At 46.4% G+C, this 26,929-nt stretch overlaps 1 protein-coding gene across 1 annotated transcript in view; it reads left to right on the plus strand.

Moving 5' to 3' along the window:
- Positions 1 to 26,929, plus strand: part of TRM11 (tRNA modification 11 protein) — a 121,342-nt gene that overhangs the window by 31,648 nt on the left and 62,765 nt on the right. The window contains exon 2 of the mRNA XM_086528926.1: positions 10,805 to 11,016. Coding sequence (XP_086385052.1) covers positions 10,805 to 11,016 — 212 coding nt within the window. The remainder of the gene's footprint in view (positions 1 to 10,804; positions 11,017 to 26,929) is intronic.

Raw genomic sequence — 26,929 nt, forward strand, 5'->3', positions numbered from 1 at the left:
TTTCTCTCATAATTTTGGAGTGCTATTAGAGATCAGCCCAGCGTTTGCATGTGCACGCCCTGGCATTTCTTGGCTCCACATCACAGATTAGCGCCAACGTTTTCTACAACAGCAAATCAGCCCAGCGTTTTCAGCTTTTGGCGTGTCTTCTTCGCCGGAGATCGCTCGGATCTATACATGCTATCTTCATTGCTGGAGCCTGGATCTTCGATAGCCCATTGAGCCTCTTCTTGACCATTCCCTCGCCTCATCGAGTGCTCCCATTGCTATCCATCATCGGCATCATCATCATTTGCATTTTCAGTCCTGCTATGCGAGGACACTTTTCTCACTCAAGGAACTGCAGGACCTGCCATTGCCCGTAGGACCATGCGCCTTAAGCGTAGGAAATGTAAACATTGTATACCGGGGGTTACAATTGTGGTGCACCTATGACAGAGTAGTTGACTTGGTGTGCACGCTCGACCACCTCGACATAAAGAAATCCTAGCATGGATATTTGCAGTCATAAATTCTTCGACATGACAGATCGCATCATTGAAGACATGCATTGGAAACATGAAGATGTTGATTACGAGTATCAGGATTTGTTAGCGGCTTATGACGACAAATCATTCTATTAGCTTTGGAGTATTGGCATTTTTTGAGCAACTATCTCTCCCATCTGCTTGGAGAATTCCATCATTCCAGAAGAAGCATCGTATCGTCATCAATCTGGACACATTTTTGGCAGCATATCCGTTCCACACCATCTGCATCTTCTTAGCAATCAGTAGCCATCAATCCAGGGCCAAAGGGTTCCAATATGAGGCAACCACTGCGGGAGTTCGTAGGCATCGTCATCCGTTGCAGAGACGAGGATTCATCTAGAGCTTCCATCATACGGTAATCTAGTCGAAGCCCCAAGAGGAGCCTCTATCTTTGAAGAGTTACTTGGCGGTCTCATGAGACATCATAGAGAGGACTTGCCATGGTTCATGGGCATTCCGAGGTCATCTCCCATTTGGCGTTGCTCTCGCCGATCTTCCTGCGTAGGCAGCATAGGTTGGCAAGTAACCTTCGTGGGCATCAGCGTATGCATATCCAACCATTTTCTCTAAGAGCATCCATCCGGCTTGCAGTTTGGTTCACACCATCCGAGTTGGGGCAGCAAAGGCTTGTCGGTAACCAGCAAGGGAATCGTTGATCCAGGAGATAGTCCATTGTTTGCAAGTAGATGTATCATCACCATTCTTGTCTTTTGGACATTTCCACATCACCCGGGGGAGCCTCTCTCAAAAGCAATTGTATAGGACAACATCTAAAGGGCCATTCATTCGAGGCCATCTTATGGCCTGCATGGAGTTCGGTACCCATACCTCACCTTAAGCAGGAGGGGATGGCACGTGCACATGGATCTGTGTGTCACGTGGACATGCTTCTTGGACTTCCAGAGCCAATTTTGTACCTATCCCTAGATAGGAGTGTCTAGAATCCTAGGAGGATTAGTATTGGCAATTTTGTGAGCCTATTCGTAGGACCTGCATGTTCGGACGAGTCCATTAGATTAGGTTTTCTAGTTTCGGAACCCTCTTGCATAACTGATTTGTACAAGCGTTTTGATAGATGTTTTTACACTTCGGTGGGCATTTGACACGATGTGCATGTAGGTCTAGGTTAGAGGAACACGTCGGTCCAGTCTATCTGTCAAATGGGTACACAGAAATAGTTAGTTATCGTCAGAAAACTCCCATGTGTGCACATTTGTACATTTTTCCCGACTTGGCACAAATTTCCCAACTTGACTTAGCACTAGTCCTATAAGTGGACACTTAAGTGTTCTGAAACACTAAAGTGTCCTATTTTTCTACCATGTTTTCGCAATTTATTTGTCAAGCTAAAAAGAAGTTTTTAACACCTTGCCTCTACCATGGGTTGGTTATGAGGGAAAGAAAACTTTTAATTTTTCTCCATATCAAAATACAATCCCTGCGGAGAGAATTATGGTAAGTTCTAAGTCATAAATTTTAGTAAAATTTCAAGCTGTTTTGCCAAAAAAATCATAAAATTCTTATATCTTTTTGTAGAGATGACCTTTTTTATGTTTATAAAAGCCAAGTGTTAATACTCAGTGTTACAAAACAATGGAATGCCCTTCAAAGACTAGTCTCCAAGTCACACGCAAGTTATAAACATAATTTCATACTTTAGCACGTGTTGAATAATTTTGGTCTTCCAAAGGTTCCCTCATGAAAATGGGGCTATTCTAGTGCAGTTTCATAACTATGAATGACTTTATATGTTGAAACCAAGAAACTACATATTTTTTTCGCTCCCTAACTCATTTAAATCTCGTTGCTTGAACTCTATCTTGAAATTTTTATTGTGCAAAAGTTCTTGAAAATCTTGAGTTCTCCATAATAACATTGAAACCAAGGTTTTAGGGGCCCCAATTGTGTATGTACCACGTACTTTGATACATTTAGTTGATCTATGTGAAAACTTTGATATTATTTGAGGTTTTGAATGCTTATGTCTCAAGAATGAAAATCTCAAAGTTTTCTCTTATGCAGTTTTGAATATTTAAAATGATCCAATAATTGTTGCATATCAAAGCCCTTCTACTTGCCACCTTGAGTCCTTAATGGAAAGAGTAAGCAATGTATAACTTTCTAAAACTCACAAATACATCAAAAACATATTTTTCTTTGTATACACGATATGCTTGAAATGGTTATATCAAACACGTAGAACTTTCCATTATTTTATATACTCTAAAGTGAGCACATGAAACTTTCAATTATCTATAGCACAATTGTGAAAAAAATCACATAAATTTTTTTACAAGGTCTTTTCATTTTTTTCTTGAGCTTCTAAAGTCGGTTTCTTCAAAGCATCAATCGCAGTCTTACGAGGGTCAACTTGATGAGTATAGTTCTTGATCATGGTAGATTCTAAATTGCAAGGTTATATTTTTAAAAATGAACATATTTAAGCATATCAAGAGGGTTTTTGTAAATACACCGTCTAATGCAAGTAACATTTAATTTAATTTATAATAAAAGGACACTTAAGTGTCCTGTTTTGGTACCAAACTAGTGCTAAAAAGTCAGTATAAAGGAGACCCTCAACCTAGCGTTTTTCTCATAATTTTAGAGTGCTATCAGAGATCAACCCAGCGTTTTGTATGTGCACGCCTTGGTGTTTTTTGGCTCCACATTGCAGATTAGCCCTAACATTTTATACAGCACCAAGTCAGCCTAGCGTTTTCAGCTTTTGGCGCGTCTTCTTCGTCGGAGATTGCTTGGATCTGCGGACGCTATCTTCATTGCTAGAGCCCGGACTTTTGGCGGCCCATTGAGCCCCTTCTTGGCCATTTCCTTACCGCATCGAGTGCTCCCATTACTGTCCATCATCGGCATCATCATCATTTGCAGCCTTGCTATGCGCGAAAGATCTGCTGCATTTTGCGTGCCAGATCTGCGTTTTTGCAACCAGCTTTCACCCCTTGATTCCTCTCACACCGGGCTCCCTTAATGGCCATCAACAACCCCTCATCGAGACGGATCCAAAGGTGCATCAAATCAGCCCCGCTGGAGGTGCTTCATTTTGAAGAGTTACCGCGGCTATATTCCCCATTCGAGTCAGTAGAGTCTGCAGACACTTGAGGTATTGCATATGTGTACATTTCATCTATGCAAAGAAAAGCAAATACCACATCAAAAAAGGTGTGGGGGCCCTTGAGAGGGTCAAGTTTAAAGAGATTTTAAGCCTTAAGGTAAACTGGTTAAGTTTGCCATATTCTGAGTCCCCCACCCTAGTACCCTAGTACCCTACCCCACATTTGTGGCTCGGGTTCGATGGACCCGCCTACCGAAGGGGAAGGGTCGGGTGTAGATAGCTACACCACCCCAAAAAAAACAACGGCTACTTTCAAACGGAGAAACATAGATATTGTACTATCACCAGGATCTTTACGCGTTGGGAAAACCTCTAGGATACATGATGAGCTACTGATGGAGAAGGTCCAGGTGATGCTCAAAGCAGAGCTAAACTATATGAGGGATGACATTAGGAAGGAAATGCACGCGAACGCTAAGAGCTACAAGAACTCCATGTATGGAGACATGATGAGAGAACTAAGGAGAGAGATCCGGGGGATACAGAATGAGGAAATTCAGATCGTGAAAACGGAATTACGAAACCTAATCAAAGCCGAAGTAAATGTAACAGAATGCATTATGCAAAAGAAACTCGATGAGGCACTAGCAAGTTTTGAAGCATGGAGAACAAATATGGAAAAGCACATGGAGGAAAAAGATGCAATGATCGAGGAGCTAAAAGGAGAACTTGCGGCTTGCAAATCTGCAACTAAGGAGAAAGGAGACGACCAACCTTCGATGCTGAAGGAGCTCGAGGACATGAAGGATCAGATGAAAGCTCTACGGGAAGGAGATGAACAGAAATTGAAAACGGCATCTTCATGGGCGGAACGTCTTGTTAAGACACAAGAAAAGGTTGATGAAGCAGAGAAATGGATTGAGGATGCGAAGAAAGGGAAGGCCCAGATGCCTGAGACCACACCTACCTCCACTGTTATTAATATGACCATTGAGGAAGAGCAGAAAAGGAAGAATCGGGCTCTGCATGTGCGGGTCAGAGGAGTCAAAGATAAAGAGAATGTAGATGAAGAAGTGAGGGAACTGCTACAACGCATGGGCATCACAGAGCCTACTCACACAAGTGCATGGAGAGTGGGCAAGAAAGGAATTGATGAGAAGGGAAACGTAAAGGATAGGGCACTTATTCTCCGCTTTGCGAATATAGAAATAAGGAAAGAATTTCTAAAGAAGAGGCCAACTCTTAAGAAAACCGGTATTTTCTTGGGAGATGACCTTACATTGGCACAAGTGGCACACATGCAAGAGTTGATGCCAGAGATCAGGGCAACAAGAGAAAAGGGGAAAATCGCCTTTTATAGAGGAGGGAAAGTAGTGGTTCTGGAAAAGCGCTCATCATGACGGTGTGAGACCTATGGGGCGACGCTCCGGATAGCGGCGTGGAATTGTAATGGATCATATAGGCTAGATGTAGGTGCCTTTGAAGACAGCTTTAGGGACAGAGACATAGTTTTCTACTCAGAGACACACCAGATACTGGGACAGCTTATGCCACATGTGAAGGGGTATTTATGGGAAATAGCTGGTCGACCAGACAAGAGATCTCTACGAGGTAGCCGGGGTTCAGGAGGAGTAGCAGTCTTATTTAAAGAGGAGCTGAAACCCCTACTACAGATTATCAGGAAAGATGAACAAGCAAGGTATATGTGGGTGAGAATGAGAGCCGAGACAGGTAGATTTCTATATATCGCTATATGCTACTTCCCTCCAAGTACATCAGTCTACTCCTCACCTAAAGGACAGTCCCCTTTCTCCATATTGAATAATGACATATGGGAGTTATCTAGAGATGGAGACATCGTTCTCTTAGGAGACTTTAATGCCAGAACGGCCAACTCTCAAGCAATATTCTATGATACTTTTGAGGAAATGCTCAGAGAAGTGGATTTATCACAGGAAGGGCTTACTAGAAACTCACAGGATAAAGAACACACTGAATATGGGAGACATCTCATGGAGATGGCAACCACACATGGTTTGGCCATACTTAATGGTCTAGAGAATTTTCAATTTCCCTTTATCTAGGGGATTCACATGCTTCTTGCACAGGCATGGGGCCAATACAGTGGATTATGTCATGACTTCACCAAGCTTTATTTCTAGTATTCCAATACAATGCCTCTCAAGTACAAAGGAAGATAACACACAAGATATACTTTCACACCAGAGACTGATTCAGTCTATGTGGAACAGATCTATAATAGGATGTGGGCAGCCGAGCCAGTATATACTGTAGAGGAGATTACTTCTCAGCTAATAGAGATACTACATGGAGCAGCACAAGAGGCATACCCACATACCCAGCCTGATCAGAAGAGAGGATCTGGGAACATGCCTCAAAACAGTTGGTACGACGAGGAATGCAGAGAGACGAGAACCCAGGTCCAGAAAGAGCTTACACTTGGGATCATCACATATAAGCAGTCTCGGATTGCTCTTCGGCGTATAGTACGTCGCAAGAAAAGGGCATTTTTAGCCAAACTGGAGAAGGATTTATATCAGCTCTTCTTGAGTCAGGACTCACATGAGGCCTGGCGTTTATTTCACGAGCACTCATCGCCTCCGACAATTACTTCTCGTGAGATTTGGGGTCAATATGTAACATCATTATATATGGTATCTGGATAGCCTCCATTACTAGATCCGCTAGAGCCATGCCCTGCTACTAGTACTTTCTTTACTACGGAAATGGTGGAAAAAGCCATTGATAAGATGAAGACAAGAAGAGCATATGATCATGAGGGTTTAGTAGCAGAACATCTGATCCATGCAAGGGATCTACTTTCAGAAATCCTTGCTCGTCTGTGTAATCGGGTCATGTGTGAAGGATTACCTGAATCTTGGAAATTATCTACTATCGTACCTATTTTCAAGTCAGGGGATCCTATGATACTCGGGAACTACCGTACCGTTATGGTGGGTCACACATTGACTCGACTGTACGCATCCATTCTGGAACAAAAATTGAGTAGATGGGCAGAGAATGAGGGCATAAGGGCAACAGGACAAGCTGGATTCAGGAGGGGTTATTCCACTTTAGATCATATTCTTACGCTCAGAGCCATTATTGAGGAAGGAAGAGCAAGCGGGAGAAGGATGTATTGTTGCTTTGTGGATTTTTGAAAGCTTTTGATACAGTACCAAGGGCCAGATTGATGCGCAGAATGCAAGAGTTAGGGGTCCCCAAAGAGATTATTTGGGGGATCATGGCCTTATACGGGTCAGTAATTGGTTATGTACGTACTCCAGAAGGGGATTCCGACATTGTTCATTCCACCGTTGGAGTAAAGCAGGGATGCCCACTGTCCCCTACTTTATTTGGTATGTATATAGATGAGGTATCAGATTACATTGATAGAGAGGGTGACAGAGGTGCTCAACTTGCAGGGTCATGGATCCCTTTGTTGTCGTATGCAGATGATATTGTATTGATAGCATAATCACCAGATGGAATGTAGCGGCAGTTAGATGCATTACATAAATTCGCGGAGGAAAGCGGACTGTCAGTGAATTTGGGTAAAACCAAAGTTATGGTGTTTAACACCACACCGCAGTGGGTTAGGAGATCGGCACCTACATTTGCATATGGCCAGGATACAGTAGAGTACACATATGCATACACATACCTTGGTGCGGTATTTGCAGGACCGAAGTTTACTCTTAAGAAAGCAGCGGAGGCTAGATTGTCCAGAGCCTCTGCGGCCTTGGGAGGGTTGGAGAGGATGTGTTCACAAGTGCAATTTCAGGAACCACGAACAAAACTTTGGCTCTTTGATACTGTGGTGGCTTTGGCTATGCTTTATGGGGTCTAGATTTGGGGACCATCTGTGGATCAGGATAATTGGAAGTCAATGGAGAGACCGTTGGTATCTATGATTTCCCGAATGATTAGCGCCAAGGCCTCCGTACCACACGCGATTACCCGAGCGGAACTAGCTGCCCCTCCGATAGAAATTGAAGCTCTTACCATATCAGTGTCCTTTATACATGGTTTGTGGGATACAAATAATTGCCGATATACTAGATTGGCCCTCGAATCCTCTCGACAGTTAGCAATGAAAGGAGATACATCATGCTGGTATGCGCAATTGTCCTCGTGGTTTTAGAGACACGGGTTTAGTATGGAAAGATTACCCCCCTTCCAATACTCTCTTGAGGCTCCATCACTGGCAATCACACGAACAGAGATTAATAAAATCATCTGCCAGGATCTTATGTAGTTGGACACTAAGAGGACATGGGTAGACCCTACACAAGAATTGGGCACGAAGATGGCCGACTACAAAGAAAACTTCCTACAGCTATCTGAAGATGGTTTTGTGATTCGCCCGAGCTACATGGATACCCACCCACCTGTCTCATGGTTTGAGATGTGCTATTGGTTAGATTCGTACATCCTCACACCAGCTGGAAATTGAATTTGGCAAATTTAGGGGAATCCCACCTGAGAGCAGAATTTGCAAGTTATGTGGAATGGAGCCGGAGACAGAATTACACTACATATGCCATTGCACCGTATACTATAGAGATACGTGGGCGTTTCCATTGCCTATTTAAAGAAGGCTTTGGACCTCTAGATAGAGTCTTGCAATACCAAGATCAAAGGTGCTTAGGCCTGTACCTACTGGAACTACATCGGCACAGGGATAATCTAATGAGAAGACAAAGAGCACTACAGCCTCAGAGGCAGATCACAGATTTCTTCGGATCGAGTCTTCGGATCGAGAGAAGCAGGAATGGAAGGAGAAGCAAGAGGCCAGCAGTGAGCACAAAGGAGTACCCACATTCATACCAAAGGCACCCTCATTGACAGGGTGATTGAGCTTAGGAAATCGAGACGACCACGACCGAGATGCAGAAGCACACTTCACCGGAGGAGACTACAACAAAGGATTAGAAGCATTCTAGCCAGACACCCCAGATGCTCCTAAGAAGTTTATCTAATACTTTGTATTTAGTTTTTTTCGCATTTATTTTCACACTTTCACACTTTTCAGACATTGTAACAGATTCACCACTTTTGTATCAGTTTGGTCTCATAGGTCACTCTGGCGTTTTGAAGACGTTAATATAACATTTCATTTCATTTCATTTCATTTCATTTCTCTCTCTCTCTCTCTCCTCCTCCTCCTCCTCTGTCTCTCTCTCTACACATCTCTACCTCTCTCTCTCATTCTCTCTCCACAAGGAAAATAAAAGGAAGCATCAATCTTGCCAAGCAAGGACAAATGCACATATTCTAACGTCTCGGGCTTCAAATCTTCCACAGAATCGATGTAGACAAACTCCAATCAATTGCGTTTCATGCGTGAAGTTCAAAAAATGATGACTTCTTGAAGTGACCTGTCCAAATAAGTTGGTAAGTTGACCAAATGTACATGTCATATTCCTTGGAAGTACCAATGCTCTACCACCATATATTCCAAAAAGTATGACACCTTTTCATGCTATCACCCATATCCCAAGTTAGCACTTACATCCTCCAAGCAACTTGATGGATCTGTGCTAGGCCCTTTCTATGCATTGCTGATGAGGGGTACACCCAGTGTTGGTATGCCAAGATGCACACGTGGATGGCTTTACAGAATTGGGTCATTTGGATGTATATTGTGGATCATGCCCTCAAAAAACATTGTGCACAAATATGGTGCACTACCATAGGGTTTTTCTACACACCTCTCTAGACGGATTTATCATATGCCCCACTTACACGAACACATATCTCACATGGTATGAGAGGTGCCATTGGCCAGATGCGTACCTCTTCACACTATGAGATTGGAGACATATAGAGATCAAGGTACATCACGAGAAGATCGCATAGCCAGAAGTGTCGTTAGGAGGTGGAGGCAGAAGAGTACTATATATTCTGTTGTACTCTCTATAATGAGATTCAATGCAGGTACCATTACCTATTTTTGTGAATGGGTTGGACCATTGTATTGGATCATGTGCTTTGAGGATGAGAGGGGTATCTTGGGCTTCTTTTATTGGAGGTGTCACAAAGATAGCAGTGAGCCGCGTGCTGCCAACACAGATAGTGCTTACAGATTTTTTTAGTGCTAGTACAACTCTGACAGGCTCTACACCTTCAGCCACAGACTTACCTCGTCATAGATGCCTTCTTAGAGGAGTCACGTCGCGGACAGGACCATTGCCCTTTGTAGAGCAAGACGCCCATGATCACAATGACCTCACTTACAGATTCCTCGCCATCAGCAGATTGGAGCTATCATTGTTCAACATTGAAGGAGTGTTGCACGGTGACTTAATGGTCTCTTCCTATTGAAGGCCTCAGACAACCATTCATGGAGATACTGGGTGGAGGAAAGACTACTCCTATGACTTGTCAGTCGCCCAACGGCTTCACAATCTTTCAAGAGATTTTCCGCTTCTATTTTAGCTAGGTTTTTTTGTGACTCTTTATGATGAGAGATATCATCATCAATTGTACCTTGTTCTCGTCTCATGGGCCATTTTGGCCTTTAAGAGATGTCAACATATCTTTGTTTCTTTCTTTTATCAATAGTTATTTTTCCTCGTGAATTAATTTTTATGCTCAATTGTGATTAGAAACGTGTTAGTTTGAAGTTTATGTTGTCTGTCAATGTTTTCAGCTGCACAAATCATATTGGATCAGTCTTAGTTTCGTTTATGATGTAGTCAAAGGTTTTGTATTTGCTATAAATTAGTCTTTCTTTTACTTTCTCATACTTCGTAGGTCGGTCCAATTCAATCAGTGTGGCACATGAAACCACTGGTTACATTTGCAGTGAAGAAAATCATCTGTATCATGATGAGAATGGAAACTGTCTATGTTTTATGTACATTAAGAGAATCGTGGAACTTGCTTTTTGTAGCTTGCGTTTTGAAATTGAATGCAGCATACCTTATAGAAGATTAAACATTGTAATCTCTGGGTGAGCTCTAAATGCCATCATATTTGTCACCGGTACTGCCTCCAAAACCATTGTTGCTTGGTGATCATTTTCAGGGGCAGGTTGTTAATACATACATAAACAGTATCCTGATAAACACTCTTAGTCTACTTTGACAAAGATGCTTGAATTTTTTTGTTTATGATGGTCTTATTGACGCACTTTTTAACGAATTTTAACATGAACCTAGGATTTTGTTTTGTATAGGTTTCTTGGTCAAAGGCATATATGAAGTTTGGGGAGTAGGAAGCTCTTATGATGAATTGCGCAAAGCAATTGAAAGCTATCCAGATGATAGAAAAGCTCCTTATTTGACTGCAGATAGCACCTTCAAAGTGGTGGTCGACTGCTTTGGAAGGGGTTTGAGCCTTCAGGAGCAGACACAACGCATCAATAGTTTGCATTATATTCCTTTTCAGGTCTCTCTCTCTCTCTCTCTCTCTCACACACACACACACACACACACACACACACACTCTCACACATGCTCGTGCTATTGGAAGTGCCCTCATCTCTGGGCTGTGCTACTGCATGACTCTCCATCTGATGAACTTCAAGACAAGTGTTTTTAGAGTTTGGGGCTGCCGTACTTGCATTATTCTTTGTTTTTTTCCCCCTTTTGGTATCAATTTAATTCTTCTCCCCATTCCACTAAAAATATTCACTTCTAGTGTGCATCATACCTAAAAACCTATTGTCCCTGGTTCATGCCTAGTGGGAACCTCCACTTACTTTGCCTACACCTACTTCTCCTTGGAATGGGGGTATCTCCTCCCCCTCACTATAGTGTGTCGATCAATACCCCTGGAATGAGCTGGACACATTCAGATAGCTATTCCAGGTTGGTAGTTAGAGTTAGTGCAGACCAGGCATGAGATTTCAGATCAGACAGTAACTGAAAGACAATACTGGAACTAGAAAAGAGATTTGACACTGAAACTGAGAACTTGAACTGGAATTGTATTATTCAGATTGGACAGTTGTATTCAAGTGTAATCAGTGAGACAAGTAAGCCTTCAGCTTAATGAGAGTTACAAAGTATGAACAACTCTCGGCTAAAGATACATAGTAACACTAGGCTTAGGACTGGGAAATCAGGGATCCGGTGTCCCGAAAATGAAGTAATGAGCCCTATTTGTTGCTCTCTACTGCCTCTTTGACTTACTGTTCCCTGTGCCAACTACCTCGGTAACTGACTTTGGTAATTACCAACCTAGGGACCCTAGTCTGGCAGCCGTTTCCACCATTTACAACCCCTCCATCCTTTCCTCTGTCGATCGAGGGTACAAACAAACTTTGCGGTTTAGAAAGAGTAGATTCAGGATGTCTTAGTGCAAAAGAAGCAAACACTTCCCATTTAATTATGCAATATAACCTCACCATGTTGGTGAGAGAAGCTTCAAAAGGCCAGGTCTATATCTTTCCTAGTACTTTCAACATTCAATGTCTTTTTGTTTATAAGTAGCGCATATTTAAGATAAGAACTAAGTTGTGAAGCTTAATGTGACGTTGTAAGAGACATGTTTAGATATGTTGCCTATCTTTGGGCATATGCATCAAAGGAATATCCATTATCTTGAATTCTTTTTCTTGGTAAACTCACTGTGTGAAGCCTCTATACTATGCTCTATGTTGGACATATTGATAGAACCATGCTGCCAGTATGTGACGTCTTAGTCGAACAGTGTACTGAAAGAAAGGGACACCTGGATGGTCGGTTTAGGAGAAAGGGTCCCTCCAAAACCACTCTCCAGGATCCCACTGCACTCGTGCCAGTGGATAGCTCTCCCAAGCCGACAGCCTCCAGTGGCTTGTCTCAAGAGTTACTGGGTCAGGATCTATGACACAAGTCCTCCCACAGATGCCCACAACTCAGATCCTCTGAAAACAACACTCTGCAACCTGTGGGCCTCTATTGCGACTCGGTGTAAATGACCCTCGCCGTGGAGCTCGAAAAACATGGAGGGTACAGTCTCTGAGCAAGCCCAAACTGCAATGAGGACCTCCAGTCGCGTGAAGGCCCCCATCCATCTAGGCGTTGCTGACTTGAGAGGTATAAGCCACTCAGCTGGTACATGCTCTGCACCTCTCTCATGCCCTGTAGCTGGATGCTTTGAAGCTCCTCTGGCAAACGTGAGAACTGTTGCCAATCACCTAAAGTGCGTGCTGGACCCTCTGCCATGGGACCCCAAGACACATGAGGCTCCAAACAAGGAGCTGTCTCAGGCTCTGGCCAAACAAGGAGCTCTCACATGAGGCTAACTATGGGGTTTCAAACAATGAGCTGTCTCAGGCGCTCCTCCATACAAGTAGGCTGGTGCTGCTCTAGGCCTCTCCTCAGCTCCTCCTAGGAGCGAAGCAGACTCACAGCAAAATGGTCCTTCAGTCTCTTGCTTAGGCCAACTCTGCGCATCTCTGTGAAAATTCATATGATCGAAGGTTTCCAAGGGCCTCCAGCCTAAGGCACTCTAGCTCTAAGGCGCTGAAGCAAAAACTCCTTCCACGGCTGTTCTCCTCCTCTGACAACAAACTTCCCAAGAAGGGCTTTGCTCTGCTGTGCTGGGTCTATGATCCCCCCCCCCCTGAGAACAAGGTAGAGTACTGACGTGCCAGGCCACTTTGGCCCAGGCTATCTGAGTGTCGCGCCCTGACCAAAGGAAATTCCTGATCAGCCTCTCTACTTGGCTGATGCAAGAACTCGAAAAGATCCAACAAGATGTAATGTACACATAGTAGCCAAGAACACCTGATTGGCCACTATAACTCTGCTTGCCATAGAAAGTCGTGCTGAGCTCCAATGTAACAGCTTCCTCCTGATGGATAAGACGAGGAGAGCAATCTGCTGCTCAGAAGAGTAGTCCAAGCCAACTTGATAGCCCAAGTATTGAACTGCAGTCCGTGGGGGGATCCATCTGAAACCCTCACTTGGCAGCCAATCAAGCGTAGGAGCACTGCCAACCGAGAAAGCCACTGTCTTTCTCCAGTTGATCAGTGTGCTTGATGCACAACAAAAGGTCTCAAGAGCCCGCTGACACCTGTGTAGGTTGGCCTCCTGGACCTCCAAGTACAAAGCTGAGTCGTCTGTAAACTCAACATCGAGTTTCTTGTCGCCCAGAATAGGGAGCGCTAAGCCACGTAAACCAACCTGCTGTGAAACCAAAAATCTGCTCATCGCCTCAACATAGAACAGAAAGAGGAAGGGGCAAGAGAGCATCCTTGTCTGTCTAATTGTGTGAGCATGAAACGATCTCCTCTACCATCTGCCAAAAGCACTTGATTGTGTGCACGTTTGTAAAGAGCTGACACACCTGTGATCCAAGCATCCAAGAAGCCCATCCTGCAAAGAGTGCCCCCTGTCAACTCTATCGTAGGCCTCCTCAAAGTCGAAAAGAAGTATTACCAGATCCTCACCACGGAGGCGCGCGAGGGTAGATGCCTCCCAGAAAGTAAAGATGTGTCAAGGATATTGCACTCCTTGACAAAACCTGTTTGGGTCCCATGTATAATGCTCTCTAGAAGTGACTAAATCCTCAAACTCAGAGCTTTGGCAAGAATTTTGTAGGCTGAGTTGAGGATGGTGATGGGGCGCCACTGTCGCATCTCATCGAGCGAGACACCCTCCTTGGGAATGAGGTAGATCAAGCCCTCACTCATGCTGTCAGGCATCTCTCTTGTGTAGGATGTACAGAAAAGGGCTACAGAGATCTGAGCCAAGCAAGTTCCAGTACTCGAAGAAAAAACTGGGAGTCGAACCATCCTCACCTGGACAGCTACCACGGGGAAGTGCTCTAAGGGCCGTGTGGAGCTCCTTTAGCTGAAGAGGCAACTCAAGCCTTTGAAGCATCTAATAAGTCACAAGACAAGGCATGTGTGCCCAAACCTGCTCTCTGCATGCATCCTGATGCTCTGACTGAGGCTCTGTTGACAACAGGTCACGGTAAAATTCAGTAGCAACTACGCGCATGTCCTCTGGCTCTGAAGCAACTGACCCGTCAGGCCTCCTCAACTGGCTGACATTGGTGTGCGCATGTCATGGTCCCACTGTGTTACGTGCACATCTAACCCTATGTGTACGTGGACAAGCTACTTCATGACTAGGGTTCAGTTCAACTTAGGAAGTGTTATGGCACCTTTGTGAGTCTGCTCGCAGACCATGCATGTCCAGACACTTGAGAGTAGTTGCATTCCCTCTGGTTGCACACAGAATGATCATCAGATTACAATTAGTACCCATCATGAGCATTTTACAGTACACAAAACCTATTTTCCCTATTTTAGCCATTTTTCACTTATTAATAATAAGTGACTTTGTTGGGAAACTGGGTCGGGCAAATTGACTAAGGCAATATATAAGAAAAGCTAGCGCTAGCACTTTCTGGCAGAAGAGGCAGTAGAGCATAGAAACAGGGGACGGGGGGACGCGGCCCTTATCTGCGGGGATGAGGCGGGGGACGCCAGGACGAGGGACGGGACGCATTTTCGGGACGGGGGCGAGACGCGTCCCGGGACGCACTTTCGGGACGGGGGCGGGACATGTCCCGGGACGCAACTCCCCGGTGACAAATCTGTATGGGAGGCGGGCAGGGGACTTGTGGGCAGCGGCGGGAAATTTGAATTTTGAAAGTAAACTTCATGCGGCCGTTTAGGCTCATAGGGCGTTTCATTTTGGGGGGGGGGGGACCTTCTATTTAAGAGCACCCAAGGCTCAAGTGGCTCAAAGCCTCAACTTCAAGTCTCATACCCAAGCCTCAAGGCAACTTCCCATTGCCCAAGCCTTGCAACTTTGCAAGTGCCAAGTTGCCCTCCCCCCTCGAGTCTCTCGACTCTCAAGTCTCTCTCTCTCTCTCTCTCTCTCTCTCTCCCATCTCTCCCATCTCTCCTCCTCTCCAAGTCGAAACTTTGGAGCCTTGAGGCTTGATTCCTTGAAGGCTTGAGCCTTGAAGCCTACCCCTCTTTCCTTCTCTTCGAGCTTTCTCTAATATCTATCATCTCTGGCATCTCAAGGTGGATCCGAAGCTTCTCTAAGCCCTCCTCCTACTCCTTCCTCCGGCCTCGCCGCGGCTTCTCAACCCCCTTCCTCCGCCGACTTTAGATGGACATGGTGGAATGAGGTGATTGCTTCCAAGTCCGGTGTTAGAGGTGGAAGCAAGCCATGGAAGTGCCGCCGTTGTGGCTACGAGTGCAATGGTTTCGAGAGGAAGGTGCGCGCCCACTTCCTTCACGAAAAAGGACATCAAGTTCAATTTTGCCCGCAAACTGGCTCGGAAGAGGAGAAGCAAAAGCTCCTAAACCTTGAGAAGACTCTTGAGGATATCAAAGAAGCCAAGAAGAATCGTACCAGGCGTCGCACGGGGAATCCTAGGGAGATGGCCACGGCGGCTTTTATCCGAGCATCGGCATCCTCTTCTTCGGCATCATTTTGTGCATCAACCGGCACCGACGGCGACCGCCTATCTCCACTCTCTACCAACCCTTCGTCATCCGTGAGATGAAAATCTGTCTGAAAAGACTGAGATGAAAAGCTGAAACACGTCTGTCTGCGAAGGTTGAGATCTTATCCGTGAATAGAATCACCTGTAGTTGAAGAGAGGCGCGATAGACAGAGGGAGGGGCGAGCCGTGAATAGAATCACCTGTAGTTGAAGAGAGGCGCGATAAACTGAGGGAGGGGCGAAGGGGGTTTGGTAAGGGTAGGGGCAATAGCAGAGAGGGATGAGGGAAGGAGCGATGGGCTTAGGATAGGGGCGAGGGTTATTAGAGAGGGGCCGAGAGGGGAAAATTGGGAAGGGTTAGGGAGAAATAGTTGAGTAGGGGCGAGGGAAATACGTTGGGTAGTTGGGTAGCGGCGAGGGTGGGTGGTGAGGGGCGAGGGGAATAATTGTGTAGGGGCGAGGGTGGGTGTTGAGGGACGAGGGGGAGGTAGTTGGGTAGGGGCGAGGGGAGGGGAAATAGTTGTGTAGGGCAAGGGTTTTTAGTGGGCAGGGACAAGAGGAATTTTGTGGGCAGGGGCGAGAGTGGTTTAGAGGGTAGGGGCGAAGGGGATTTTTATGGGTAGGGGCGAGGGAAGGTGGTTAGGGCGAGGGGGTAATATTGGGTAGGGGCGAGGGGGATATGGTGGTGAGGGATGAGGGGAGGTGGTGAGGGGCGAGGTGGATGGTGAGGGAAGGTGGTTAGGGCAAGGGGGTAATGTTGGGTAGGGGCAAGGGGAAATATGGTGGTGAGGGGCGAGGGGAGGTCAGAGGGGCGAATTGGTTTAGGGTAGGGGCAAGGGATTTGTGGTGAGGGGCGAGGGGGAGAGGTTGGGTAGGGCGAGGGATAATTTAGATGGTAGGGGCGAGGGGGTTTATTTTAGGGGGTAGGGCGAGGGGGTGTGGTGAGGGGCGAGAGGGAGTTGGTTAGGGTAGGGGCGAGGGAGAGTTGGTTAGGGTAGAGGCGAGAGGGGGTTTAGAGGGTAGGGGCGAGGGAGAATTAGTGAGTAGGAGCGAGGGAAAAATTAGGTGGAATTGGAGGGTAGGGGGATTAGCAGCAAAAGTACGGAAGATATATACTGCACGAGAGAGAGATGGGAGAGAATTGAAGTTGTAATGTGAAGGAGAGAAAGGAGAAAGGGAGATAAGAGAAGTTGTAAAGTGCTGCCAAGCGCTGCCAGCATAAAAATTTGCATGCTAGAGCAACCATTCCCAGACCTAGCAAAGTTGAATGTAAGTGTAAGAGCGATGATTAGCAATGAACTAGCAAGGCAGTAGTGAAGCTACAAAAAAGAGGTTGCACGAGAAAGGCAAGGAACTAGATGTGTGTGTGTGAGAGCTTACCACAACAGAGAGGGGAAGGGAGATACAGCAGAGTAGGTTTGAACGTGTTAGGAACACTACCAAAAATCAAAGTTTTCTCCGATGAGAGCTGAACCTCGGACATTCAATGAATCCATGAGAAGAGAGAGGCAGTAGAAACAAACAGAGCAGTAACGTTGGATTCTAGTAGGACTCTAAAAGCCCAATTCTATCCATGATAAGAGAGCAAATTGATGCACGCAATCAAACGAGGAGAATTTTAAAGATCACCGATTACAACTGAGATGCAAACTGACAGAGGAAGACTTGAGAAGAGGGAAAAGGTAAAGCCGGAGAAAGCTGAGGGGGACAATAATACGGTGACGGATGGATAACATCATCAAATCTCTATATAATCAGGACGAGTGATAGCACTTGATTCTTGATCCATTTACCAGTGGCAAGGGAACACCTTCCAGAGTGACTAACTGGACAGCCCCCTGTGGCAAAATCTCTTGTACCATGAATGGCCCTTGCCAGGCTGGGACGAGCTTCTTAGCTTTCTTCAGATACTTCGCTTGATAGAGTAGGACCAATGACCCCTACGTTATTTTTGGCTTTCTGAGATGGCGATCATGCCACGCTTTGCGACAAAGTTGCTCGGCTTGGAGAGCATGTGAAGCTAATATCCTGCTTTCTTCTAACATTGAGAGACGAGAGAGGTTTGCGGACGCAATCCCCGCTGTGACGCGAACACTTCCCACCCTTGCTGAACCTGAGTTGAACTCATATGGTGCAATTGCTTCTAAACCGAAAGCTAGCTGGAATGGGAAGTAGTTAGTGGTTTCCTTGAATGAGGTGCGATAAGCCCAAACTGTGCCGAGGATAGCCTGAGCCCAAGACGTTGGATGCAAGTGACAAGCTTTCCTGAGAAGCACGATTAGCACTTTGTTAGTGGTCTCAGCTTGCCCATTTGCTCTAGGATAGTAAGAGCAAGATTTGCGATGAAAAAGCTTATAGCTCGTGAGAAGTGTGGAGATCAGGTCGTTAACGAAATGACTACCTCGATCACTGGTGATTTTCAGAGGGTGACAGTGGCGGCTGGACAGTCAATGATAGCCACCACTTCGGCCCACTTTGTTGCATAATCCGTTGCTACCAGGAGATACTTATGATTGCCGGGTTGAGCGGATGGAGTAACTGGACCAACAAAGTCCAAGCCCCATCACTCAGAGGGCAGCCACGCCATAGATACCTGCAGAGGGCAATTGGATTGCTAGCTAGGCTTGGGCGCACATCGCTGACAAACATCACAAAGCTTGACATGATCAATAGCATCTCGAAATATATAGGACTTCGAAATCGAATTCCTGGAATATCAGTAGCCACCTCTAGACTCTTCCTGCAACTTGGGGTTTATTCAAAAGATAGCGTAGCGCGTGATGATCCGTGATGATAGTGAAGTGAACCCCTAGCAAGTAATGACGAAACTTTTGTAAAGAATACACCATAGCCAAACCTTCCCTTTCTGTGGTACTGTAGTTGCGCTCTGCTTTGGTGAGCAGACGACTTGCATAATGAACAGGGCGATCCAGGTTGTACTCCTTACTAGGTTGAGTCAGCAGAGCCCCACAGCCAGTTGAATGGCATCAATATGCACATGAAAAGGGAGAGACCAAGCTGGAGCCACTAAAATAGGTGCTTCAGTGAGGCGCTTTTTGAGGTACTCAAATGCTTCAGCCTCAGGTTTTAACCATTTAAAGGGTATTGTAGCACTAGTGAGTCGGGTCAATGGTTGAGCCACTTGTGCATACATTCGTATGAACCTGCGATGATAACCTGTGTGGCCTACAAAGCTCTGAACACCTTTCGGGTTGATGGCAGGTGGTAGCTTCAATATTGCCACGATCTTCTCTGGGTCAGGTGCTAAACCTTTGGCAGACACCACATGGCCTAGAAGTGTACCCTCAGTGACTAAAAAGTGACATTTGTTAGGATTTAACTTTAGGCGTGCCTCTCTGCACCTGAGGAAGACAGCAGAGAGCTGAGCGAGGTGCTCTTCTAGATTTTCCATTGGGATTGAACATTGGGCACCTGAGAAGGTCGAAAAATTGTCCTTGAAGATGCGAAGATGATCCGTAAGTAAAGGACAGAATATAAAGATATACTGCTCGATTGAAGGAAGGTGGAGCGTTTTTCAATCCAAACGACATCCTAGTGTAGATAAAAATACCCCAGGGAGTCACAAAGGCCGTTTTAAGCTGATCACCTGGATGGCTGCCCAACTGATTGTATCCACTGAACCCATCCATGAAATTGTACAATACATGCCCTGCTACATCTTCGAGCACACGCTCAGTGAAAGGTGTGGGGAAACCATCTGGGATAGTTACCTTGTTCAGAGCGCGGGAATCTACGCACACACCGATCTTACTGGACTTCTTCTTAGGCGCTATCACCATGGGTGATAACCACTCAGAGTGCTCCACAGGTACAATGATCCCTGCCTCTTGCATTTTTTCGAGCTCTGACTTGACAGCCTCTACATACTTTGGGTTGAGCTTGTAAACTCGGCCTCTGACAGGCTTAGCCCCTTCAACTAGAGGGATAGTGTGGAGACCCAATTCTGGTGGGATCCCTTCCAAATCCTTGTAGGACCAAGCAAAAACATCCTTCAAAGAGTGTATAAAAGAAACTACATGATCAAGTAATGCGGGATGCTCCCATACCCAAGCTGCTAAGGGGACGTGTTGAGGGTTGTCAGGGTCGCCCAGGTTAACTTTTTTGACCGGGTCAGGAGGTGTAATTGTGGAGGGTACTTCGGAAGTTGAGAAGTGAGCTACCTCTTGGAGCTTCAAGACATCATGGGCTGGTGTTTGATCGATTGGAAACCCTGCATACTCTTCTTGTAACCATCTTGGTGGAAGCTCCTCGAAGGGTAAATCTTCAGACACAGACATAGCAGAGTGCTTTTGAGGGGGCAGGACGTCCGACCTGGGAGATGTTAGAGGAAGGGGGGAATCATTGGCGAGTTCATGCAGACTCCAGAGGAGATTTCCTCCCCCTTCGATGATGTGTTATAGGTTCATCAAGGCCGACGGCTGCCATCAGAGGAACATTTGAAGCATGGGAATCACAGACTAACACACTTACTTCTTCGACTGACACATTTTCTGTTGTAGGGCTTGGGACATCGGTGTCCGCCTAAGGAGCTGGGGGAGAGAGTGTTACCGACACAGGTGGGTTTTGAATAGAGACCACATAGCATGGCATCGAGGTGGTAGCTTCCAACCACTGCAGCAGGTCTTCATCAGACCCGTTAGGTGGGATAGGCTGCTCAGGGTCGGGGTTGGACTGTACTGACAATGAGCTGTGATGAACCACTGGATCCATACCTCCTTTGAGCCGAATTGGTTGCATGGGGGAGCCAGGAGTATGTATCCACATGGCGTCGTTTTAGTATGCCGCAACCATCGTCTACCAATCAGCAAAGGAAATCCTCCCTCCACCTGAGGAAGACTGACCACCACAAAATCCAAGCTAAATGTGAAGTCTTGTACCATCAGAGTCACCTTCTCTACTATGCCCACAGGGTAGACTGTTCTCTGGTCTGCCAATGTAACAATGAATGAAGCAGGACAGGTAGCTTGCAGACCTAAGGCCAACATAGTAAATTCTGACATCAGATTGATCCCAGATCCACCATCTACTATGACGCCTGAGAATTGATGCCCAAGAATAGACACAGTGAGACGAGGACTTTTGTAGTCGGTGAGGGGAGCAGCTGGATATGAAATCATGTAGGACTGCAAGGGCTGCTCAGGTAGGTGCCCGCCACTAGGCCCTGCATCAGGGTACAGAGACTAGATGATGGAAAGGGTGTCACTTCTAAAATTTGCATCAAGTCGAAGCATGTCGTACAGTGACACTTGCTGAAAGGTGTTTTTCAAGACTCTGCTGTAGGCTTCTCTCTTTTGATTAGATCTTGCTCTGGTATCTTAAGCTTCTGCAAGTCCTCTACTGCTTCCATGAAAGCACCATCAATATCTGATAGAAGAGAGGTAGGTTGGCTCTTGGCACTACCTGCTAGTTTGTCAGCTACTAAGGGAGTTTGACTCATTTGTGTGACTGGCGATAAAAAAATTGGACCGCCAGGTAGGCTGAGGCCAAGAGCAGCTCTCTGTGCCCGTATGAGCACACCAACCGGCTCTTCCACCTGCTTCAACCCCTCGCGAGAGGCAACTGGAAGGCGGAGCCTGTGGAATGGCGCTTACTGTGATGAGGTTAACCTTTGGGAATGTAAACTCCTGCTGGTTCTGGCTTGTGCTTGCAGATGTGGATGCACGTTGTTTTCGGCAATCCTTACTATAGTGATCCTTAGCTTCAGGGCAGTGTCGGCAAGGAGGGGACCCTTCTGGCAACGGGCATTTGCTCTGATAATGTCCATACTCCCCGCATCTGTAGCACAAAATTGGCCTATTGGAGGGGCAAGGTGGTCTCGGCCCTTGTTGCATGGGGTTGGATGTTGAAGTGTAGAAGCTTTGGAGAACTGAAGGAGTACTAGCATGATAAAAGCTTGGGGATGCAAAGTTGTTGTGAATACCTTGCATAGCTTGCATAGGAGGTGTTGTCGGCATAGGTGGCATCAGGTTTGGATGGCAATAGGGTGAAACCATGTTGGATGCAGGTGCTATCCCTTGTTGGAGAGAAGGACCTAGACTTTGTTGTATTTGCCGCAATCCCTTGATATAGTAGCAATCCTTGTCTTCATGCCTCGACTTTTCGCAGAAGTGGCAATAAGCCCGAAGAGGACAGTCCTGAGGAGGATGTCCTGGAGAGCGGCACGAGCTACACCATACCATAGCCTTAGTCTCCTGCTAAGACCGAAGCTCTTCTAGCTCTCTCTTGATTTGATCCAAAGCCTCAAAATGTGGTGGTTTCTCTTGGCGAAGAGAGATTGATTTCTCCTCTTGAAGAGCGCGTTGTAGTTTTAGGGCTTCAAGTTCTCTACGTAAAGAAGTCAATGGATCAACACGACTTTCCGAAAACACAGAGGGGGTCTCTATGTGAGGGGAGTTGTTGAACAGCTTCCTAGCCCCCTCTATCCTAGTAGCAGCTGCGATGAACTCCTCCAGAGTGGCGTCGGGTCGGAGACTCAGAGTTTTTGCTGAGACGTTTTGGGAAGCGCCTTCTCCACCCACTTCTTAACCATAAATTCATCGGGTTGCTGGGGAAGCTTGGCAACCAGAGACTTTGTTTTAGTCATAAGTTCTACAAAAGTCTCCTTTGCCTGGAGCACCATGTTGGCCAACTCATCCAAAACCTTCTCCTGGTAGTCACCTGGCCTGAATGCTGCACATAATTGTTGTCTTAAGGCTGCCCAAGTTGCAAAATGGTTCTCTAAAAACTGGCTGTACCATTTGTCTACTAAGCCATCCAAGGTAGATGGAAAGAGCACCAAATAAGCATCTTCTCTATTAAGACCACGACCCCTATAGAGAGATACAAACCTCCTTGCATGGTCGTCAGCATCTTCTGAAGAGAGTCCTTTGAAGGTAGGGAACTTGATGTTTACCTTGGCCAAAACACTAGCCAACGCCTCCATGGCCCCTTGCTCAGGAGCCAGTTGCTCAATAGCCTGCTGTAACAGAATAGGAGAGAGCTTTATTGGGGAAGGTGATCGGGAAGATGTGGAACAGGATGGAGGAATGGGTGATGTTGTATGTGGAGGTATGGGTGATGAGGTTGATGGACTTCCACTAGGTACCAAGGGCCGTCTTCTATTGTAGTACTTCAGAGGACTCAGTAGTGCGCTTTGACGCTCGACTGACCGCCTAGTATGTGTCATGCAACTACCACCAATCCAACCAAGCTTTGGGCAAGAAAACCTTTAACAGGCAAGAGATGGGAGGAGGGAAAAGCCACATAGGTGGACGGTAGTGCCATCTGAGCACACCCTGGACCATGGTGGAAAAAGGCCAAGGGCGCGAGAGTCGAAGGAAAGCCTCTCTGCGCTCCTTCATGCAGTCGGAGCTACCCTGGAGTCTCTTGAACTGTCCTCTGAGAGTATGGATCAGCTCTAGCCAAAAATCCCGAACAGTCTCTGCTGGTGGTACAGGGCGAACCTTGAAGATGCGGAAGCAGCGGGCACGCCAGATGAACCAGAGTGTTAGGCTGCAGATGAGCTCCTAACACTTCTCTCTCTCACTACACCACTCCTGTGGAGTAAGCTCTGTAGCAGGCTGGAGTGTAGGTCGACCCCCCTGCATCACTATCATCTTGCTGGTGGAGGATAGCTCAAACTGAAGTGCCGGGCCCGTGAGAGTGGACCAAGCAGCTGGCCCCCAAGTGTACTGCCGCTGTGGAAAGAGCTGGCATCAGCCGAAGAACACGAAGCCAAACCTGCTGTGCCAGAGGACAGTCCCAAAGACAGTGACGCTGACTCTCCACAAGATGGTCACAAGTTGCACATGCTGCCGAGAGACCACTGTGTACAAGCCAACTCCCAACTGCTGTAAGCTCGGTGTGCAACCAGCCCCTGGAACAAAGGGACTCACCTCGGCTGTCTAGAGTCCCACAACCTCTCCCAAAAAGCTACCAAGAACTCAGTTGTGAGACCCTCCTCCTGCCAATGAGGTGCTACAGCAGGACGAGCCTCTCTCTGTGCTGCTAGTATGTGATTAAATTTGGCTTAAAATCATCCAAAGCATTGCACATGTACCATATTTGGCACCACATTTGACATACATATCGATCCAAGCATTGCTAAGCTCAACCATTCTCAACGGAGCATCGCCAAATCACAACACATTTGGCATACATCTTGATCACCATTGTGCTAAGCAAGAGATGACATTCCGGACAAGGTGCTCCTCGAGCACTTATTACTCTATTAAGTGCACCATATTCGAGTACCTGGCTGAAGCCTAAAACTCCCAGATGGCACATTGACCGGGACGACCAAACTGTTATGGAGCCGGCCTCGGTGAAACTTCAATGGGCAATATCTTGGCAAGTAGGGCACGGAGATCAAAAAGACCAACATGCTCCACATGACGAGCACTTCAGGCCCATGCATTCACTTCAACTTTGACCCTGCATCTGCAACTACCCAATCTGGCACGGATCTACAAAAATCTGTCAGTGTACTGAAAGAAAGGGACACCTAGATGGTCTGCGGAGGTGAAAGGGTCCCTCCAAAACCACTCTCTAGGCTCTTACTGAACTCATGCCAGTGGACAGCTCTCCCAAGCCCACAATATCCAATGGCCAGTCTCAAGAGCTGTTGGGTCAAGATCTATGACATATGTCCTCCCGTAGATGCCCACCACTCGGATCCTCTAAAAACAGCACTCTGCCACCTCTACTGAAACTCGGTGTAAGCGTCCCTCACCCTGTAGCTCGAAAAACAGGGAGGGTACAATCTGAGTAGGCCCGACCTGAGATGAGAACCTCCAGTCGCGTGAAGGTCCCCATCCATCTGGGTGCTGCTGACTCGAGAGGTGTGAGCTACTCAGCTGGTACTGCCTCTGAGATGTCTTGACACATGCTCTGCACCCCTCTCATGCCCTGTAGCTGGATGCTCTGAAGCTCCTCTGACAAGCCTGAAAACTGTAGCCAGTCACCTAAAGTGCGTGCTGGACCCTCTGCCATGGGACCTCAGGTAACATGACCAACCAAGTGGCCTCTCCCAGTGCTAACCATGGGGTTCCAAAGAAGGGGTTGTCTGAGGCGCTTCTCTGTGCAAGTAGGCTGATGATGCTCTAGGCCTCTCCACAGTTGCTCCCAGGATTGGAGCAAACTCACAGCGAAGCGGTCCTCCAGTCTCCTGCTCAAGCCAACTCTACGCATCTCTGTGAAAATCCATCTGGTCGAAGGTCACTAGGAGCCTCCAGCTTGAGGCACTCTAGCTCTAAGTCGCTGAAGTTCCAAGGTTGTTTTCGTACGTACGTACGGTATGGTTCCGTACCGTACGGTACGTCCGTACGGTATCCGTACGATTCCGTACGTACAAAAAAAAAAAAAAAAACCTCTGAAAAAATAAACCTCTGGAAAAACAAAATCGCCAACAGTGCCTATTCCCCGTGGTTGGATTAGGTGGGCGAGGCCTTTAATAAGTCCACCTATCCTATACTGGTTATTATCACAACAGAGAATCAGAGAGTAGAACAGAGTCTCTGCACAGAGACCAAGGAAGGATTTGCCGCCACCGATAAGGTTCTTTCTCCCTCCCTCCCTCCTTCTCTTTGTGTTTGGAGTCTGCAAGGAGGCACTCTAGAGTCCTGACCTCGCGAAAGATTGTAAGTTTTGTATTCAACTTGGAAGTGTGCGTTAATTGTGTTGCAGAGTTATCTAGCGGTTACTTAACTTGTGGGGTGATTTTAAGTGTTTTTTGAAAGTTGTGGCTATGTTTAAGTATTGTGCAGTGTTTTTAAACTAGATAGGTTGTATATAAATTTGAAATTCTTTGTATTTTTAGCTTTTAAAAAATATACTACGAATTTTACGTACCTTATGGCCCAATCCATACGGTACAACGTACAGTACGTACCGAACACGTACCGAATACTACGTACCAAGAACTCCTTCCAGGGCTCCTCTCCTGGAAGAAGTCCTCTGACGATAAACTTCCCTAGAAGCGCTCTGCTTTGCTGTGCTGGGTCTATGATCCCCAACCCTCCCTGAGAATAAGAAAGAATGATGACCTACCATGCCACTTTGGTCCGGGCTATCTGAGTGTCACGCCCTAACCAAAGGAAGTTCTTGATCAGCCTCTCTACCTGGCTGATGCAAGAACTCGAAAAGATCCAACAAGAAGTGATGTACCACATAGTAGCCAACAACACCTGGTTGGCCACTACAACTCTGCGTGCCAGAGAAAGTCGTGCGGAGCTCCAATGTAACAACTTCCTCTTGATGGACAGGAGGAGGGGAGCAATCTGTCACAAGACGGGCACCACGTGCCAATAGAAAAGAACAGACTAACCAGACTTTTAGCACTTCAATAACAACTGAATTGAGAGAGAGAGGCGATACGCGACACGGAGTGGCGGAATTCCACCCAGAGAGTATTGGCCCCAAACCTTGGCCCCCCTTCCGATATTTCTTTATATTGCATCAACACAATACAAGCCAGTACTCCAAACTCTGTACCTTCTCCAGGAAGCATGCCAGAGAATGAGCCCTAACCTCATATTTAAAGGCCCTTGGCCTGAAAAGCAGTTTTTCATGAAAAGCCTTTTAACTCAAAAGCTCCCGGTCCAAAAGCAATGCCAAAAAGCTGTCATCGTAATTTACAGAAACCCATACAGCCTACCACGTCATCAGCCAGTGCAATTTTTGAAAATCTGCCACGTCATCAGGAGCTACGCAATTCCTTGTGTGTGTGTGGGTCTTGCTTCATTTCCTTTTATGTCACTTGGGGTCCCATCGGACGAGGTCCCCTTAAGTTGGTAGGACTTCTTCTTCTGTTACTTGTTCTTTTTAGGGTTTAAGCCCCTCGGCCGGCATTTGCAAGTTGGCTCCCTTATTTAGGGCTTTGACAGGTGAGCAGTTTGTAATAA

This window comes from Adiantum capillus-veneris, chromosome 14 (assembly GCF_014529385.1).
Source record: "Adiantum capillus-veneris isolate H3 chromosome 14, ASM1452938v2, whole genome shotgun sequence".
Taxonomy (NCBI): Eukaryota; Viridiplantae; Streptophyta; class Polypodiopsida; order Polypodiales; family Pteridaceae; genus Adiantum; species Adiantum capillus-veneris.